The 19,272-nt window shown below is 38.7% G+C and overlaps 2 protein-coding genes across 6 annotated transcripts in view; one reads left to right on the top strand and one right to left on the bottom strand.

The window, feature by feature from the left end:
* Positions 1 to 481, bottom strand: part of TMEM163 (transmembrane protein 163) — an 87,958-nt gene extending 87,477 nt beyond the window's left edge. Inside the window, exon 1 of the mRNA XM_031056848.1 lies at positions 463 to 481. The gene's annotated coding sequence lies outside the window, so the exon portion shown is untranslated. The remainder of the gene's footprint in view (positions 1 to 462) is intronic.
* The window catches only part of ACMSD (aminocarboxymuconate semialdehyde decarboxylase), a 38,604-nt gene continuing 19,427 nt past the window's right edge, over positions 96 to 19,272 (top strand). For 3 of the 5 annotated variants that reach the window (XM_031056814.1, XM_031056833.1, XM_031056819.1), the window contains exons 1-2: positions 4,679 to 4,704; positions 6,741 to 7,002. In XM_031056814.1, the coding sequence (XP_030912674.1) occupies positions 6,994 to 7,002 (9 nt within the window). In that variant the 5' untranslated portion in view covers positions 4,679 to 4,704; positions 6,741 to 6,993. Of the gene's footprint in view, positions 206 to 1,597; positions 1,669 to 4,648; positions 4,705 to 6,740; positions 7,003 to 19,272 lie in introns of those variants that run through there. The other 2 variants (XM_031056822.1, XM_031056828.1) reach the window with 1 other exon arrangement.

Below are 19,272 nucleotides of genomic sequence, written 5' to 3'. Positions count from 1 at the left end.
CCCCCGCCGAGCGCAGCAGGCGGGAGCCTCCTCAGCCTCCCCTCGCCATGGCGGGCTCTGCCTCCTCCTCCTCTCCTCCTCCTCCTCCTCCCGCAGCTGAGCCCCGGCGGGAAGCGCTGTCCGGGGGCTGTCGGAGCCGGAGCGCTCCCGCCGGTCCTGAGGGCTGCGGGCGCCGGCCCTGTCCGCCTCGCCTCCCCTCACACAGGTAAAGACACAGCTCCCCTTGGCTGGAGATTTGCTCGTTCTCCCCCTGCCCTTGCCCTTTTTCGGGATCGGAGCGGAATCGCCTCACACAGGCGCCTCTCAGAGCCCGCAGTGCTGACGGTCTGTCACACCCAGAGTTGCCTTAAAACTGCCCTCGAACGTGCGGCGTTCTCGTGTTGAAGCATGGGGTTACCCTTGCTGGCCTCCTCAGACTGCTCACCTGCCTTTACTAGAAGAAGAACATAGGGGATTGCTCACCTGCCTTCCTGCAGAAGAACACAGGGGAAAAACTAAAATCTCAGGAGCGCAGAAATGCTTTTTAAAAAATGTAAAATTTCACAGATAAATCTGTGCCAGGGCTGCTTGCTCTTCTGCGCTGGTTTCTAATGGCTAGATGGAGAGGTGCAAACAAACAAAGCATTCTTTGTGCCAGCACAGTCTCCCAGCCTCATGCTTACTAGCAGGCAGATATATTTTGAAGCTGCCGCAAGTTTTGACTTGAAAAATTTGTCTAGGAAAATATAAAAAGACAATTAAGCATTGCAGCCCTGGTCCTTTGGTGATACATAAGGATACAATCCCGACTGAAGTTGTATGAAGATCAGGTTGCCTTTCTCCTTTGAGAAATTAGTGAATTTGGCAAGTATAGAAAGGCCAGCAGAAAATTAATATTTATGCCAACATAGGGACACGATTTTATGAACTGTCAGAATCTTGCTGATGTCAGCCTTACAAAAAAGTTCATAGCAGTTTAGTAACACCTGTCTAAAAATTGTCAGTGCAACATTGTTACCAAAATGTCTTAATTTTAAGAAATGCCTCTTAAAAATGTATACTAATCTTCTAAATCTTTCAATCTGAATTTTAAATCATCAATTATTTGAAGAAGTATAAGTAAAATATCAATAAATGTTAAACGACATAAAATACTTGTTTAGAAATTGATTGGCATTTTGGCAATCTTGTGGAGTGGAGATGGCTGTTGTAATGTGAGGGATTGGTGTTTTTACCTAATCTTATGATTTTTTTCTGTATAGTATACCATACCTACTGTATGAAATATTTTTGAAGTCTTCATGCCTCTCACCTAAATTTCACCTTCACCCCTAGCTATCCTACCCTGCTTTGTGATCCCAGAGCTCTTGCTCTTCTAGCTGGATCAGCATTAATATGAATATAAGCAATGCCAAAATTACTTGCTTTTTCCTCATGAAATGGATAGTAAATTCCAACATGCCTATTTGATATTGGCAAAAGATTTTTTTTCTCATGTGCATAAGTTAACACAAGTGAGTTCTTTTGAGGCAACTGTTATTTTGAGGTTTGGACTGAGTTGGGAGGGGTAGAAAACTAGTAATTGCATTTTTAAAAAATGGATTTTTTTTTCTTTAAGGGCTCTGTATTAAGCTCTGGTTACCTAGAACCTGCAAGATGCTACAGCAGATGGATGTATGCACGTGAGAGGTAAATGAAAAGCAGAAAAGCCTCACCTTTTGTTGCTTACCATAAAAATAGATTGTGATGTGTCTCACATAAAATGTGTCTGTAAAGTGAGAATCCTTAAATGAGTAGAACCAGTTTTGTAACCTGGTCAGGGAGAAGGAATGGAGACCAACCACTCTTTGGGACCTTGCAGGGACACAGAAACCTCTGGTGGCACCATCCCATGCAGAGCACAGCCAGGACAAACCATTAAGGGTCTCTTGAAATTGCTGCAAGAGATAGAACGCTCCCTAATGCAGTTATTGCAGGATCCCTCCTCTTTTATGGAGATAAATCCACATCTGATCCATTCCAGTAAGAACTTCCTTATTCCTTGATAAATGAGAAACTGACCAGTGACTCTCCTTGAACAGCACCTTATTTCTCTTAGTGTCTCTGAGCTATTTTGGTATTCTTAGAACTTCCAGAAATCAAACCAAGAGGAAAGTGCTTGGAGATTCCTAATTCCATTTCTTTAAAAGGAGGTCACAGGGGTAGGTTTCCAAATGATTTAGAGAAAAATAGGAACTAGGAACACCAAAGCACAAGTTTTAAACTTTAATGGGTTTCTCTCTCTTTTTTCAGTTGCCCTCAATTGCTGTTCTTACATAAAACTGTGTCTGGCAGGGACTGGAGCGATCTCTAATTGTATAATTGCTATGGTGTTCAGGCTATAGCAAAGAATATGATGCCTGCAAAGAGTATTATAGTTTCTTTTAAATGACTCTCTTCAGTGCTTTCAAACAGAGCATGAGAAGGGTCATACACTGCATTTAGCAAATACAAATTCAAAACATTAGGCCGATCCACAATGAAGGGCCTTTCAGAACACGCCATTGTCTATACAAACTGGCTACTAAGGAGCAGAAAGACTGTCATATCATAGCTGCTGGGAGCTGCTTTCCAGAACTGCCTCTTATTTCTCATGACATTCACACGAAGTGTATTCAATTGGATAAAGATGTAGGGCTAGATTTTTAAAGTCATGGATCCTGTTTTCCAGCCCTGTTGGACTACTTGTGTATGAAACCCATAGGTAAAGTTAATGAAGATAAAAAGCCTCACTCTAATAGCCATATTAATACATTATTTTATTTCTTGCTCCCTCAAACCTCCCATTGTTGGATAGGAATAATGGAAAGCCAAAATGAATTAAAAAAAAAAACTAACGTCTCCGGATTCAGTCTAACTAGACTGACACCATCCTATCTCCTGTAGCTGCTGCAAGATTAATACACATTTGCAGAACTTTGTTCCCAGCTGGAGCTGCCTGTAATTTTCATAATATTTTGACTTCCAGAGAAAGGAGATTTCAGATGAGATGGAAGTCTCATGCATCACAGCAAACAGCACCAACACAAAGAACTTCCTCCTTATCTGTATTGTCTGTGGTCTGCTTTTGTTGTGGTTCTTTGATCTTCCTTCCTTCCTTCCTTCCTTCCTTCCTTCCTTCCTTCCTTCCTTCCTTCCCTCCCTCCCTCCCTCCCTTCCTTCCTTCCTCCCTCCCTGCCTCCCTGCCTGCCTGCCTATGAATAATGTCAATGGGATTTGAATTTCTGGTTTTCCTTTTCATTTTAGCACTACTGACTGAAATGTTTTCACTTGAATTAGCAGAACAGAGTGGTGCACTCAAAGGCTCCTGAGAAAGAATTTTGCTTGGTTTCATTGATGTTAGCTTGTCCATGTTCCATATTGACCAACATCTTAAGTGCAGCACTTAAATTAAGAGCACTCTTGCAGGTTTGGAAAGAGCTGGTCAGCTGACCTGGTGATTATTTTTTATTGTGCTTAAAGGCATAAGAGCAAGATAATCCCACACACCATTTTGTTTGCTGGGTTGCATTTCACACATGCACTAAACACAAAACTTTCCTTTTTTTGGCAGCAAAATACTGGTTTTGTCAGTGGCATTGTACTGCAGGAAGTGCAAGTGTCAGCCAGGATGGTTTATTAGTTTGGTCTATCAGACATTTCATGGCTGAGAGCCAAAAGAAAATTCTCACTTCTTACTGGATCAATATGCCTTTCATGGCCCTTTACAGCAGGAGCAGTGCTGCAGGGACACATCTCAAACAAAACTAAGAACCAATCCACTTCTAAAGGTGCCCATCAGTCCCATAAAGGTCATCACTATAGCTCATCTTCAGTGCCACTCCTCTAGGACAAAGTCTGAAACTGAGTTATCCTGGTATTCCAAAAGGCAGCAGCTTCCATAAGTGTTTATGGTGCTTAAGTGCTCAGTAATTTTGCACTACAGCTCCCTGCTTGTGTCTGTCTGTGGATGAGGTGATAAGATACTTGAGATCATTTAGACACGTCCTTCTCTAATGACTAGGTTAAATATGTCTGTTTAGTGATGAAACCCCCTAGATCCTGTATTTCACTTTTTTTTCACAAACCTTATCACTTCCTTTAATAGTCCCTCAACCATCCTGTGTGACATTGGCTGCCATAGCCTTCTTTTCTCCTACAGTTTTCTTCTACAAACAAGTCAGGCTACACACTGTAGGATGTTTTTTAACCCTTTGTTTTTTTGTTTGCTAGTTTATTGGGTGGCATGGAGGCAGAGGCAGACACAGATCTTGCTCTTCTTGTTCTGTAGCTCACATGTAGCCCCACAGCATTTTCAGTGCTCAATAGGATGAGAACACCAGGTTCTTTTAACCTGGTCTGGATACCTCTCAGCCTAGTATTAGTCACCTTGTTTTTATAATTTCGAACTAAAAATGATGTTGAGGTTGGTACAACACTACGCTGATCTTTAAATTACTGAGCTTGCTTGAATTATTATCCAATGAATGTCAGTGGTTTAGTGTTTTTCTCTTGCACTGGGTTAAATAGAGTTTAAATTGAAATTGTCTCTCTTCTTGGCATTTTTAGACTGAATATTAACTTTGGGTCAAAAGTAATCAGAATGTTGTTTTGGCAAAAGAATATGATAATTCAGTACCTTTTCCTTCAGGCTGTGAAGAGTGCCCATAATATGATTCCCAGAGAATACAGCATGCAGTGACCTTGGTAAGTAATTGATGAGACCTCACATAAGCACCTACCCTTTCCCTATACAATGCTGTTGCAGGATCATATTTGCAAAAAATGCCACAGCCAGCACGAGCCACAAGCACTGATAGATTCTGTGGCAACAAAGAGGGAATAAAAGCAGAGGCTGCAAAATATGTCACCTGAAAATGAGCAGAAAATCTTGGAAAAGATTCTTTACAGTGAGTGTTTTCCAACTATTTTAAGAGTCATTCTTAATTCAAGATAAAACTGCTGTGTAAACATGGGAAACCATAAAAACTAATCTCATTATTTTGTTCAGAACAATACTTTGCAGTTAAGCAAGACTGAATGTGTCTATTCCAAACAGTGTTGTTTCTTTATACCACTGCAGACCTCTCATTTCCAGGTTTTGTCTAACTGAATAAAACTGACTTATTTGACTGTGGTTTTATTTCATTGTTAATATTCACAAGTATTGAAGAGAAATGGAAGGGAAAATTAATTTTCAAGAGGTAACAACCTGTTACTTAAGTCATAATCTTCCTGGTTTATACTTTTTTCCTGCTTTCCACACCATGTAGAGAGATCTTATTCTCAATGAGGCTCTAACCATAGCCTGTTGGATGATGTGACTTTAAGCAGCTGATATTTCATTTTTGCCTCAAAGAAAAGAAAAAAAGAAAGCTAGGCAATCCCTTGGAAGTAAAATAATATAATTTTGTAATAAACTTATCCAATTGCTTATAATTACTTGATGATAATTCCCGTCCTAAAGCATTTTAACAACCAGACACTTCCAATGTATTTGCATAACTTCAAGCATTCTCACATTCATTTTGAAAATTTGTACACAATTTTCCATTAAGTTCATATGATTAAACATGAAATAAGTGAACTACAGAAATCACAAAATATTCTATTTATCATAAATAGATTGAGTCACTTTTCCTCTTGCTAAGTGCATTCCTCCTGATGCACCAGTCCATTGAGCCCTTTTCCCAACATGCCAGACCCGGGTTTTGTTATAAAAGGCTGCATGAAAAGGTAGATACACATTTACTTCAGATTCCCCCCCATGCATGTATGAAATATTTATAGTTTATAAATTTTATCCAGTGCATTTAAAAAATAGAAAAAATTAAGAATGGTAATCCTTACTTTGAAGGTAAGGACCTAATGCCTGTACCAGAAAAGACAGAAAAAGAAAAAATAATTGTTATAGGGAGTAGTGCCCAACTCACATATTTTTTCATATTTTAAGCTCTAATTTGTGATTTAGTTTGGTATGTTATTCCTTGTGTCATCAGCAACACAATTTCTTTTTATTGCTATATTTTCATCTTTATCAGAAGACCCTGTGTGACTGTTTGAGGGAATTACCCTTCTATTCCTCTATAGCAATAATACTTAGATTGCTTCTTCTTTGCTCTTGAGTAAATACTCCACAGCTCACTTTTGCTGTAAGTTGTTTGATGAACTCTATGAGATGATAATATTTCTGCATTTTATTTAAAAGTATTTTATCCTTTTCTGATGCCAAATGAATTGTTGCTGGGGATCTGCACATTCCCACCTCAGTATTTAGCAAGGGTAACTATAGAGAGTGTTTGGAAGGAGCCTGATAGCCACTGCCAAAACGAGTATTTTGTAAAACATGTTCTTCATGGCCAGGAAACCTTTCCCATTTCTCTGTGTGCAAGTTTTGGGGGCTTTTTGACACCTTCTCAAGCAGATATTTGACACTTTAAATGAAACTCTGCTAGGTCTGGATGGACATAAAATTTCTAATACCTACAGGAATCTGTTACCCACTTAATGGTTTTTGCCTGTTTGATTTTGTTTCTGGTTGCTTTTTTTTCCTGCAGGAAATAAAATTAATTTCCTGAGTCCTGACATATAATTTGGGTTTGAATACTTCATTTTAATGAAAGGAGATGCTGTAGGTAAAATAATTAAATTCTCTAGATACTAATTTTTTGGAAGAGTCAGAAATATTGTCAACAACATACAGGGGAGCGATAATAGATTTCTGCATTTTTTTATTTTCACAGTATATTGATTGTTTCTCATCCTTCTAAAGAGTGAAGCACATAATTCATGTTGTACTTCTTGTAAGAAGAAATGGAGGTTATTTTTTAGTGGAATTCAACCCCAAAAGTTTGAACCCAAAAGCCAGGCCCTTCTCTTCATGCAGCAGTAGGAAAAGCAATGGATCTCTACTTGGTCTTGCATGGAGAATTCACACTGTGAATATTGACATTTGTCTATCCATGGTGAACACTGTCAGATCTGGATTTATGGAAGATGGATAAGGTAGGTGGTTAATAACCCAAATAAAGCATTTATGTTATATTAGCAGTTGTGCATGGCTGTAAGCATTTGCAAATTTTAAAGGGAGAGGAGCATCTTGAGGAAATTGAAGAATGTTTCTCTGTAGAATGAAGAATTTTAAATCCACTCCACCTACAAATGCCTTCTTAAACAACCAGTAAAATTAAAATTTAAATGCAATTGAAGTTTGAAGGTCAAAATGTCAGTGAAATTTTGAACCTCTGCTGCAATAAAATTGTCCTGTAACCAAAAAGAAAGATGACAATATCAGTCATATCATTTGATCAGACTATGATGAAAGTCAATTTCTGTCTCTTTCAGACTCTGTCTAAAGCTTTTGATGAGGCCTAAAAGTTATCAAGGGACAGGCAGTCGCAGAGTCATGCAGGCAGCTCCCTCTCCATTATCAAGACCACTGATACTTTCAGTATCGGGGTGCAGGGACGCCTTAATAGCCACAGAAGTTTCACTTAATTTTCACATTCTTCTATTTTACTGACAGAATTGATATGGTTTGATTATTTTTTTCTCTATCCATTGACTGGCACAGCTGATACTGGGCTATACAAATCGATTGCAGTTATATATTTAGGCAGACAGAGGCAATATCTGTAAATAGAAATAATAAGTTTCATTAAACCAACTGGTTTAATTAATTTCCAGATAATATGCTCAGAAAGTGTGGCTGGGTGTACAGTCTTCCTGACTTCAGGATTTGTGTGTCCAAAAGTACCTGCTTTCTTCACTTTTTTCTTTAATTAAAATCCTGCCCACAGACTTTGTCCTATCTTTGTACCAAAGTGTCTTCATTTCACGTGTCTGGGTTTTGTCACATTTAGGATACCAATGTATAATTTGTTAGCAGGAGATGCATCACCAAGCGACTTTTCAGGTTGAGTCAACTACAAGCCATATTTGGGTCAGGCAGGATTTTGTGTGTGTGTGTCACAAGAAAAAAAGTTTCTTCTTATAAAGTTTGAAATTCAGCTAATGGAGGCAAGGTGATGTGTTTTTTAATTAGTTGGAGTTTTAACAAGTGGACCAATATTGTAACACAGACAGGTGAAGCAGATAATGGCCTCACTGTGCCAGTGACAGCCTCAAAACACTCACACAGACCCACTGCACATTTCTTGTGAAAAAGGAGCCCAGTTTCTGCTCTTGGAGCAGCTGAGCACACTTCTTGCACCAGACAAGACTTGTAAGAGATAATTAGTGTTTGGGTGTAGTTATTACTTAGTTATAAGACAGATCAGTCTTTTTGTTCTTGTCTCTTAACTTACACTCCTCTAACTTTGCTCTGGAGGGCCCTTTCTTGGCTTACTCATTTGAACCTTACTCATTTGAGTCCCCCCTCAAGGGGGACACTGTCAATTTTTAATAAGATAATTTTTTTCTCCATTATTCTGCTGTGCAAAATCTCTTTTACTGCTACAATAAAATTGCTTGTCCTTCTTCCCTTTTCAAAAGTGAAGAGGGAGAATGAGAATGAATGGCCTGAGCCAGTCACAAACTGTGTCATGAGAGGTTCAGATGGGACATTAGGAAAATGTTCTTCACTATGATGTTGGTCCATCACCAACAAGAGGTTACTGAGAGAGGTGGTGGAAATTTGTCCCTTGGAGGATTTCTAAGTTCAGCTACCACAAAAGCCACAGGTAACCACAGCTGACCTGGGATAGTGGTGCTTATGGTCCTACCCAGAGAAAGTGGTTGGACAAATGATCTGCACAGGGTCCTTCAGGCCCAAAGTTCTTTGATTTAGCCAATATAAACATCAGGGGTTATACTGCTGTAAGGTTTTACCTTGTACCTGATAAATAAAGTCATATCAAAGCAGGTTGACACAAAATCTGCAGAGGTTTAGAGAAAGGGATAATTCCAGCATAATAGCAGGTTAATTTACCAATAAAGGACAAGTGCTATGTTTTCCTGAAGGATAAAATCCTGATGAATTACTCCTCTTGGATTGTTGCTTTACTGTTGATTTTAGAAGGGCTCTCAATAGAGTACATTACTTATCTGATAGTCTATCTAAGCCCCTTATTCTACTCTATCTTTTTATGATAAGTCTACTGCCTTTACCTTGTATAACTTTGAATTTTGGTCACTTTGTTTCCTTTTTTATTTATGGGTACAGAAAAGTCACCTCATGTTTATGAAGATCATTTAATTGTGAAACTCTCCGGAATTACAGGTTGTTCTGGCTGATGTATCAGTAAACTTTAAATTGCCTCCTTTATCAGGCTGAACTTTGTGTAATTGTGTTTACCAAAAATTTAATCTCTATATGAAATTTAATCAGGAAATAAAATCAAGGAGCTACCGAGGTCTGTTTCACATCCCATAATCACTTTAAATAGAAGTTCACTGAGATTGTTTTGCTTATCTTAACTCTGAGGATAAAACATCTTTGGAAGATATTTAAATTTTTATGGAGTCATAGAACAGTTTGAATTGGAAGGGACCTTAATGATAATCTATAAAGATTTGTTTTTGTGGAGGTTCTTCTGCTTTAAACTTATTTCCATATTACAACTGTCCAGTGGTTGCAACACTAATTAGATTCATACTGCATGGGATATCCAGACTTGTTGCATCTAAACCTGTTGATTTTCCCAATAAATGGCATTATGCATTAAATGCAAGTTCATAATAGGTTGACTATAATTGCACATGCTAAAGATTTAAAAAACAAGAAATTATCTATTGTGTTTGCTCTTAGTCTATGCTTAGAACTGTGGCTTAAAAATCACTTGACCTACTTCTACCTAACAGCAACCCAATCCATCCTTAATGCATCAAATATGGATTTACTCCAAGCAATAAAGGAAGTCAGCCATGGCAACAATATCTGATCATGTGTGCAATGTGCTTTTTAGAATAAAACTTGTCCAACCATTTCTGCATTTAACATTTAAAGAGTGACTTCAGTGCTGCAGATTGCTTCCTTTCTGCCTGCATGGCTTCACCTGAAGTGATGGGAGGTGTCCCAAGTAAAGCTGCAGTGCTGAAAATTGTTTTTAAATAAAGAGCCCCACATGAGCTTTTTTTTATTTAGTAGCTAATTCCGGATAGGTAATCAGAATAATTTATCACTTCAAGTTTAAATATAGAGATGCTGCTGTTTCCTCCACCCAGATGAACTATTAGCAACCCCCTTACAAAATTATGAGGTGCTCAAGAGTGAGGCTTCTAGAACCTGAGGTCCTGACCAGTGAAGGTCCATCTGAGGTGGAGCAGAAGTCCAACTCCTTCAACAGAACTGATCAGATATGTGTTATCCAGGCTACACTTCCCTGTATTCTGTATTCTGAGCTAGTTTTTTTCTTTATTCTTTATGTAGAATGTAAGAGGTTCCAGGCTGGAAAGGGGCAATCCAATATTGCAACATTTTACTGTAAGAGAGGTGTAGAGTATGAGCTGGATGAACCAGTTCAGTTAGCCTGGGCCAATAATGGAAAAGTATCCAAGGACAAGAAATCAAGTAAATATTAGCTTAGTATTAAAAAGGTCTTTTAAATCCTCATGCTGTTGGAAAACATAATAGAAAAGTAGAACTTGTGCTTGTTTCTAAATTGGCTTTTGTGAAGAGGACAGATTGATGCCACTTGGAGAAACTTACCAAAAGATTGCCGTGAACTCAGGCTCGTAAACTGTTTGTGTTTTCTGTTTAAAACTTTATTTTACTCATGCTATGGTCTAAGGTTTGATAAACTATGAGTTTAATTGTCCTGTGCAGTGCATGGCTGTAGATAATGCAAAGTCTGATTCTTTGACACAGAAGTGCTTATGGTTTGTATTTGCCTATGATGGGTGATGGGATTCAACCCTTTTGTAAGGGTTGCTGTTAAAAATACCTCATGAGATCTGCCTTCAACCAAATTGTTGAAGTACCTACCAATTGCAAATAGGAACTAAGGTATAGATTCACTGAATTAGAGCAAGTGGTTTCCTCTTGTCGCTTGAGATGAAGAGATTGAATGTAGCTTTTAGCTGGCTAGTAATATTATAAATAAATAGGCATTAATCATTGTTAATTACATTATTAATTATTTTTAATAAACACCCATATTTCATTATTAGGATCCAAAACTCGAGAGTTGCACAAATGGTATGAAATTGTATTGCTAATTAACAGATTTTCATATGGAAAGGTTAGTGACAGAAATTTCCTTTATTATTTAGCCAATGGTGAACACCCAGTGAAAAGCAACCAGCCAATCCTGGTATTTGAAGCATGCATTCTACATTGGGATCCTAATGGTTGTGCCCCAAGGGATTTCAATACACCCAGTTGTTCAATAACATGAGCATGTTAGAAAAATGGATATTTGGAGGCATGTGTTTCCTTTCTGTTCTTAAAAAAGCTGAATTACTTGAGACAAAGGGATTTTAAAGCACCCATTCCCCAGCCAGTGCATGATATGAATGTGCAAAGCATTGATTATAAATCAGCACCGTGCTCAGCAGCAGCTCCCTCCAGTCCTGCTCTGACATTGCAGAGGGACAAGTGAGGGCCAGCCTGGGTCACGTCCCAGGGCCATCAATAGGAGATCTGTGCTCTCTGGGAGCTCTGCAGCCACTGCTTGCTGCTCCACAAACTGCAGCCTGCAGCACTCACAGGGAGCTGCAGCAACAGCATTTAAAAATTCCTCATTTAGAATGCACATCTTGCTTTTGAGGCACCAAGCTGGCACAGGCCATCACACCTAGTCCCAAAGCAGCACTCTGGTGTTTAATTACTGAACTCATTTACCTGTGATTCCTCATTTAAATGGGCCTGTCTTTCCAGGTCTGTCTTTCAAAATTGCTTTTGGAATCTCCACTTGATTGATCTCTGCAGTACAACTGGGTTTCCTGGTGACTTATGGGGTCTTTCTGTTGGGTCTGAAATTATTAATTACCATACAGCTCTTCTAAAACACGTGAATTTTTTTCAATTGTTAAAAAGTTTAAATGAAACATTAGATGGAGATGAGTGGCAATATCCTGAAGGAGAAAATAGATCTTATTTAGGAGCAGCTTTTTTTCTGTTCTTCACACACAGAAAATAACACAGATCTTTTGATGTATCTGCAATACAGTCCTGGCTGTAGTTGTGACCAAGAAAGTGCCAATTTCTTAATTTTTTTTTAGCAAATAAAGAAAAAACAAAATCAAGCAAATTAGTAAAGCACATTTAAACACGGCCAGGAAGTCGTGGATCTATTTTAGTAATTGTGAAGAAGGTGGCTCATCCTCAGAGGGTGTTATTAAATTCCTAATGTCAGAATAAAAAACCAAAAGGCAGTTTTACCTGCCTGTTTGTAGCTGGACTCAGCTAGTGAAAGTAGGCTCCAGAAATGTTCTGGGGAGGAATTCCTCTGCCAAACTCCCCCCTCCAGATGAAAGAATAGATGTAGTTGCAGCACAAAACCCCAAACATTTACATGGAAAACATCTGCAGAGCTGGAGAGATCTGTGCTTTGGCACTCAGTTCCTCTCTGAAGCAGTGAAAGCTCTGAGAACACTCTCCTTGTCCCCAGAACTCAGATGTCCCCAAAGAGTGGCACAGAGAGGCCTCTGCAAAGAGGGAAAAGTGAGGATTTGACTATCTAGCACAACAGAAAAAAATTGTTGAGACAACATACAACAGGAGTTACTATTTATTTGTTTTAGGCACCAGCCTTCTAAATAATTGAAACTATTTCAGATGTTACCATGGGGTATTAACTTGAAAATTATGACTTTTTGGTATCTGTAATCTTCATTCCATCTGTTCTTCCTGGTCCATGTTTATGCTGCTGGTATCTGTCTGGTTGCTGTCACTGCCCAGGAGTGAACCTTGGCCTGGTTCATGCTTAAATAGGGTTTGTTTTTGGTTTTTTTTCTTGCTTGAGTCTAATAATGGGGAAAAAAACCCTAAAGTTCTATTTTTTTAATACTAACATTTTAGAAAATCTCTATTTAATTTACATTTTTTGTAGAATATCTCTATGCAGGATGAATGCAGGGTAAGTGTAAATTGCAGGATTGCAGCTGTAGTGTATGAAGAAAATAATTATGTTATTTGAAGGTTAGCCATATAATTTTGTTTTATTCTTTTAGAATGGCAGTTGAATTTCAACTATGTAATATTTTCTAGAAATAAGGATTTTTTAATGGCTTCACTTAGGTACAGAGAGCACAGTAATGGTCACGAATTTGGCAGAGGACAGTGTTTGCTTTCATCACTGTGTGATTCAACAGAACTCTTGCAGGATGGTGGTCACAGAGCAGCGCTGCCAAAGGCGTCAGCAACCTTGGACACCTTTACATTACAAATTTTAGTGACACAAAAAGGCTGTGGCAGCTGTCCCCACCTGGAGAGCATCACCCTGAGCTTGTGCAACCGTGAAACTTTGCTATGCAGAGTTAGTAGCTGAGACCTTGGAAGCATCAGAGGGGCACCAGTACAGTGCCACAGCTGAGCTAAAAAGCCCCAATGCTCTGCAAGGCTAAATGGGCTCAACATACAGAGCAGCAGCAGCTCTGATGTCTGTGTAAACAGAGGCTCTCACAGCTCTTTGTTTCTGCAAAGGCTTTTTAACAACAAAGTGAAAAATCTACTGCCCTTCAGGATTTAATGATGAGTACACCTGCACTGCTGCCACCGTGAGCTGGTTTAGCTGGTGGTGGATTGGAGGTGTGTGTGCCTTTTCAGTTGCCTCTGTGAATGCGTATAAAGAAAACCCTGGCACTGCAGTCCAGCTGTCTCTGTGAGCCACCAGGAGCTTAGGCAGCCACTCTGCAGTGTTTGGTTTATTGCACTGGAGAACAGGGAATCATAATACCACTCACTCTCCAGGATACATCTTGGTTAAGGACTTTACTGGTGTAGCTGGATGTGTCCTCTTGGTGTAGCTCTGCTAGGTGAAATAATGTTTTCTTGAGAAAAATAGCACTTGAGAGCTACACATGGAAAGTGCTGCATGGGAACTGCATAATGTAATTCCTCATTAGGAGGGAAACCATAACCATTGTTGCTCTTCCCTGCAGAACTCAGACCACACCTCTCCCACTGAAGTCTGTGTGCTTTAGAGTCCCAGAAGAGGTTTAAGTTCTGTGATCAGGCTAATTTAATAGGAGAGGTTTAATTATTTGATACCACAGGAAAAAAAAAATAGAATTACTGACTTTTGCATCCTTTCCAAATCTGACATTTCCAAGCAGGTCTGTAATGGCAGTCTCAGAGGACCCGTGCAGTCCCCAGCACAGCCAAAGGATAACCTGTTGCTAAGCAACCAATATAAGTGTGCTGCTCAACATTTATTTCATTTGGAAAGAACATATTCTTTAAGTACTTCATCTTAGCTACTAAGCACAAAGAGTTTTCTACTCGTTTTTCTGTAGCTGTGCAAATGTGTAAAACAGACAATTTGCACAATCAAATGTGCACTCCCCAGAACAGGTGCCAGAGAGGAACAGGCAAAATGGAAGGTATAAAAAACTGGCACGAGTACTTTAGCCCTTTCTGAGATCAGCATCCTGAATTTCCCTCTTTGTGTCTTTGTTCAGCCTAATTGAAAATGGGCTGCCTTGGAGCATGGATGTGGCAGAGCTCTCTGCAGGGCTTACCAGTGTTTGTTGATGCAGCCTCTTTTGAAGATGTCAGGGTTTTCCCACTGACACAAAGAAACACTTTTCACCCCGAAAAGCAAAGCCAGATCATAACACTGAATTTCCATCCTGAAGACTCCAAATCTCAGATTCTGCACTTGTTTCAGAAAAGCAGCTAAATAGCTTCAGAAAAGAGCACTTAGTGCCCAATTAACACCATGCTAAATAGCTTCAGAAAAGAGCACTTACTGCCCTCCAATTAACACCACTTTCACTTTAGTGTTTGTCCCTACAGTGAAATGAGACCCTATAGATCTGCTAGGCTTTTGTGTGTATCTGAAATCAGCCTTGGCTGAACAGCCTCTAGCTAGATTGTCCTTGGAGGAGTTGTTAGTCATGTTTTCCAGTTCAGAGTACTTTGGGTGCCTGAGTATCTCAAGAGCTTTTTGTTCCCAACCAGCGGAGGTCTCTCTGCTGCTGGCCCAACGGCTCGTGCTGGATACAGACAGGTGTCTCACTGCCCTCTGATCAAGTGACATGGACACACACTTTGCCTTCAACTGGTGTGGTTTCCAAATGATGTGTTGTGACAAATGAAATGCAGCGTGGGAGTACTACAGTGTTTGCAAGCTAAGCTGCGTCTTGGGAGCAGTAACTAACAAATACAGCTTTTTTTAGAGCTGAGGAAAATTAAGCTCAGTGTTGAAGAAATGCAGCTGAGCTCTGCATGGAATCCTGCAGCTTTGGTGACTGAAGACTCTTGGTGTCTTAGACTATTCAGGTGCACAGATCTCTCTGTGCCCCTCTCCCTCCCTTCACTCTGCTTTCTATGCTCAAGCAGGGAATTGTCTTGCAGACATCTCTTCATCGGAGGTCTCACTTTAAGTGTTTGCCTCCCATCAGGATGCAGAGCTCCCAGAGCTGAATCAATACTTCTTTCTTCTGTCAGCTGTAGTCCATGCAGGAGCACTGCTGTCAACAGGCTGACACTGCAGTGCCACATCACACAACCTGGCTGTCACATCTGGGAGCAGGAGAGCCAATTTGCTGCTTAACCTGGCAGCCTGGTCGTGAAGAGATTGAGTTCGGTTTTCAGACAGAAATAATTGCTATTTTCAATCCCAGGGTTTTGATCTGTTAAAGCAAATTGTTGGCTGTCTTGCTTCATTTAGGGAATACTTTCCCAAAATTGGTGCTTCCTATTTTTTTGGAACATTCAGTCTTCAGTGACCTCTTGCTGCAGAGAAGTTCAAGATCAACCAACCAACCAACTCTGTCACAATAAGATGACATAAAAGATAACTCCTATGAAAAGTTACCTGACCAAATCCAAAGCAGACTTGCTTAATGAGTAAACAAGGAGGGAAATGTGAGTCTGGGTTTTTTTCAAGCCCAAATAAAATAGAGAAGTCAGGAAAAGGATAAAACAAAATGGGCCAAGATGCATGTTTTTCAAGATGCTTGATATCAAGTTGCAAGATTCACAACAGCATTTGGGTTTGGGAAAAAAAATCAGCATTTTTCACTAAAAAAAACTAACAAACACTCACAAGAGGACGTTGTGTGAGTAACATATACTGAAATAAAACTACAGGGGAATAAATTACAGACAAAAATACAGCACAAATAAAGAGCAAGGGTATCTTAAGCAAAGTGTAATTCTAAATTGAGTAAAGGGCAAAAGATGAGATGTAGTTTCACAGGAAATCTGAAATAGCTCCAGTTAAGCTTAACTTAGGATGCAGAAGCTGGTATATTTGAAATACATCTATGTATTCCTGTATAATTCAGGCATCTTGAGAGGCTGTAAGCACCATTATGCAGTAGCTTGTGTAAATATCCTGAGTGAACCAATGATGGGGGGGAATATAAAATTCAGAGCATAGATTTGGCTAAAATTCAATATTTTGAAAGGGGGTTAATATAACTTAAAAGAAAATGCAAGGAAAAAAAGGAGAATAAATGAGGATGTCTGACTCTTCCAAGGGTATATATTATATGCCTTCTACAAATAATTTCACAACCTAAGAGGGAGAAAGGAGAACATTCAAGTCAGCATGCTTAATACATTTATACTAACTCAATTTTATTGACTTATTTTTGACATTTTAGATGCTGTGTAAAATAAATCCCTTCATAGTGCCGATATAAACAAATATTTTCCCTTTGCCCTCGATCAGCTGCTCAAGTATTTTCCCTTTGCCCTGGGGACTTCCTGCTCAAACTCTTTGTTCTTTTGAAGAGCCACTCCTCTGGAATTAGGCTCCCTGGTTGGCCACTGTATCCCATTCTCCTGATAGGACAGCAGGTGGATCTGGACAGCAGCCAAAGGGAATAACCTGTGACCCAGGGACAGCAGGGATAGCAGCACTGACAACAAAACATTAGCACTGAAGGAGTATTTCTCCTCTGGCCACTTCAAAAATGAAAATTGATATTCACAGCCACATTCTACCTAAGGAATGGCCTGACCTGAAAAAGGTAATAAGAGTTTAGATATTCAGTGCCTTAGGTTATCAGCAGCCATTTCTACCAATGTGATTTTTGAAAGAAAAATGAATGATGGGTTCTGGGGTAAATATCTCTAGGTTTTTGTTTAATTTGGGATTTTTTTCCAACTGTAAAATATTTGTATTGCACTACTTTGAAAAGCAAGAGCCCAGCCAGAAGGGGATCTAAAACTGGGCTCTGTTCCCCATTTTTTTATTTATTCTGAAGCAATTCTTGAAGTTTTCCTTGAGTTTTTTGAGATGCAACATTTTTGGATAACAAGGTATAAATTCCACTTTCTTGATAAAAATAGAGCTGTTCTGTTCCATTCCTAAATTGTATTCACTTTTGTTTTAAAATAAAATAAATAATCAAATATTGGACAAAATTAATGTTAACTAAGACAAATTCATTCACATCATTATACCCACAGGCATGAAATCATTAACTTCAATGGGAGTGGGGTCACTCTAAGTACAGCTAATTGATGATGATAACTTTACTAATATCTGTTCTTTTTTCAGTTACTGGAAAGAAGTAGCCTGTTGTATTTAAAATAGAAAAATCTCAGTTGCCAGAACAGTGAAGCCATAAGTTAATTTCTGTTAACTTGTTGTTGTTGTTGTTATTGTTATTATTATTCCATGTCATAAATTTATTCTCGTCCACAATATTTTTCATGATCCTGTGAAATGCATTTTAGAATGAAAAATGTCATTTAGGTTTTAATGTAATCAATCTGAAAGGATTTCATATCTATTAGCTCTGCATTTCTGTGATTTAAAGCAGTCCAGTTTCAGTCAATATTAGAGAGAGAGCAGCTGGGAAATGTAAACAGCATATTAGAAAAAAAAAAGTCATGAGAAAACCTGGCATTGAAAACATACATAGGATTATTTCTTCATTAGTTGTGAAAAATAGCATCATTATGCACAAAACCTCCTGGAAAGGAATGTTTGTTTCCTTGTTTGGCTAGGAAGGTTTTTATAAATATCTATTTGAATACCCTATTTGTAATAATAACAGCTCCTGATGAAAAACACATACACTGGATAATGTAGGTGAGGATACAGATACTTTCAGAATAATTATGTCTGTTTTAAATGGATAGGAGTTTAAATATCCATACTAGAAAGACAGGTTGCTTTTGCATGTTTCAGATTTTGTTGTCTTTGTGCAATAACTTCATAAAAACACCTATGGAATTAATTCTGATGTTATATGGGTTTTTTTAAAAAATTAAATATTTTTGTCTGTAAGTACTTTAAAAGGGTAATAAGTTCATTGACTTAAAATGATCCCAAGAATTCCTTGATGTTCACTGATGTACATCAAGACTAAATTCACTAATATTAGACACTGCGGGCCAGCATTGCATTTCTTTAAACAGAGATAAAGAGGCAAATATCAAATTTTTAAAATTTTATTTCCACCTGCTAGGTTTTTTTCCCTCTGTTCTGAGTGATTCCATCGTTTATTAATGGGCTCAGAGTAGAAAACAACTCTCAGAATTCCCTGGAGTCCTCTGGAAACTCAAGCCATTAACACAGATCATGCAAGGAAAACCAATGAGGCATCTTAACATGCACACATTTATTTAGTGCTAAACTTCTCTTTCTTGTTTCCAGCTTTGTAAATACTGGACCTTCAAACTAGAAAATTCTGTTGTCAAGGTACTGATTTAACAGCCTAGGGAAATATCACAAGTATAGAAAATCATAGAAAAAGCAGATATGGACTGTCAATACCTACAACTAATACCTGAGGGGAAGAAAGAATAAAATAAGTTGAAAATTAGTTTCTCTATTGCCTATGGGCTCCTTCAGTACCCATTTCAGGTGCTTGTTTTCTGCTCAGCTTACAACTGCAATTAGCATGGATTTAGTTTAAGTTCTCGTTAGTTGTCACTCATTAAACTTTCCCAAAATTTCAGTATTTTTACATGTGTATAAACCTCTAGATGTATAAATTTAAATAAAATTTACATAGTTGCATTGTTAAACAGCGCACACAGCCTCAGTGACTGCATCTCTGACTGAGGTCAGGAGGTTTGGCTCTTCACACCCCCATTAGGAGAGCTCACAGTGGCACTAAGTGATGATTTGGTATCACAGGAAATTCAGGACTGCGTCCAAATCGTTTACACTTTAACAAAACAAATGCCTGCTCTTACTTAGTTTC

This window comes from Geospiza fortis, unplaced genomic scaffold (genome assembly GCF_000277835.1).
Source record: "Geospiza fortis unplaced genomic scaffold, GeoFor_1.0 scaffold112, whole genome shotgun sequence".
Taxonomy (NCBI): domain Eukaryota; kingdom Metazoa; phylum Chordata; class Aves; order Passeriformes; family Thraupidae; genus Geospiza; species Geospiza fortis.
This window is presented reverse-complemented; position numbering and strand designations above follow the sequence as displayed.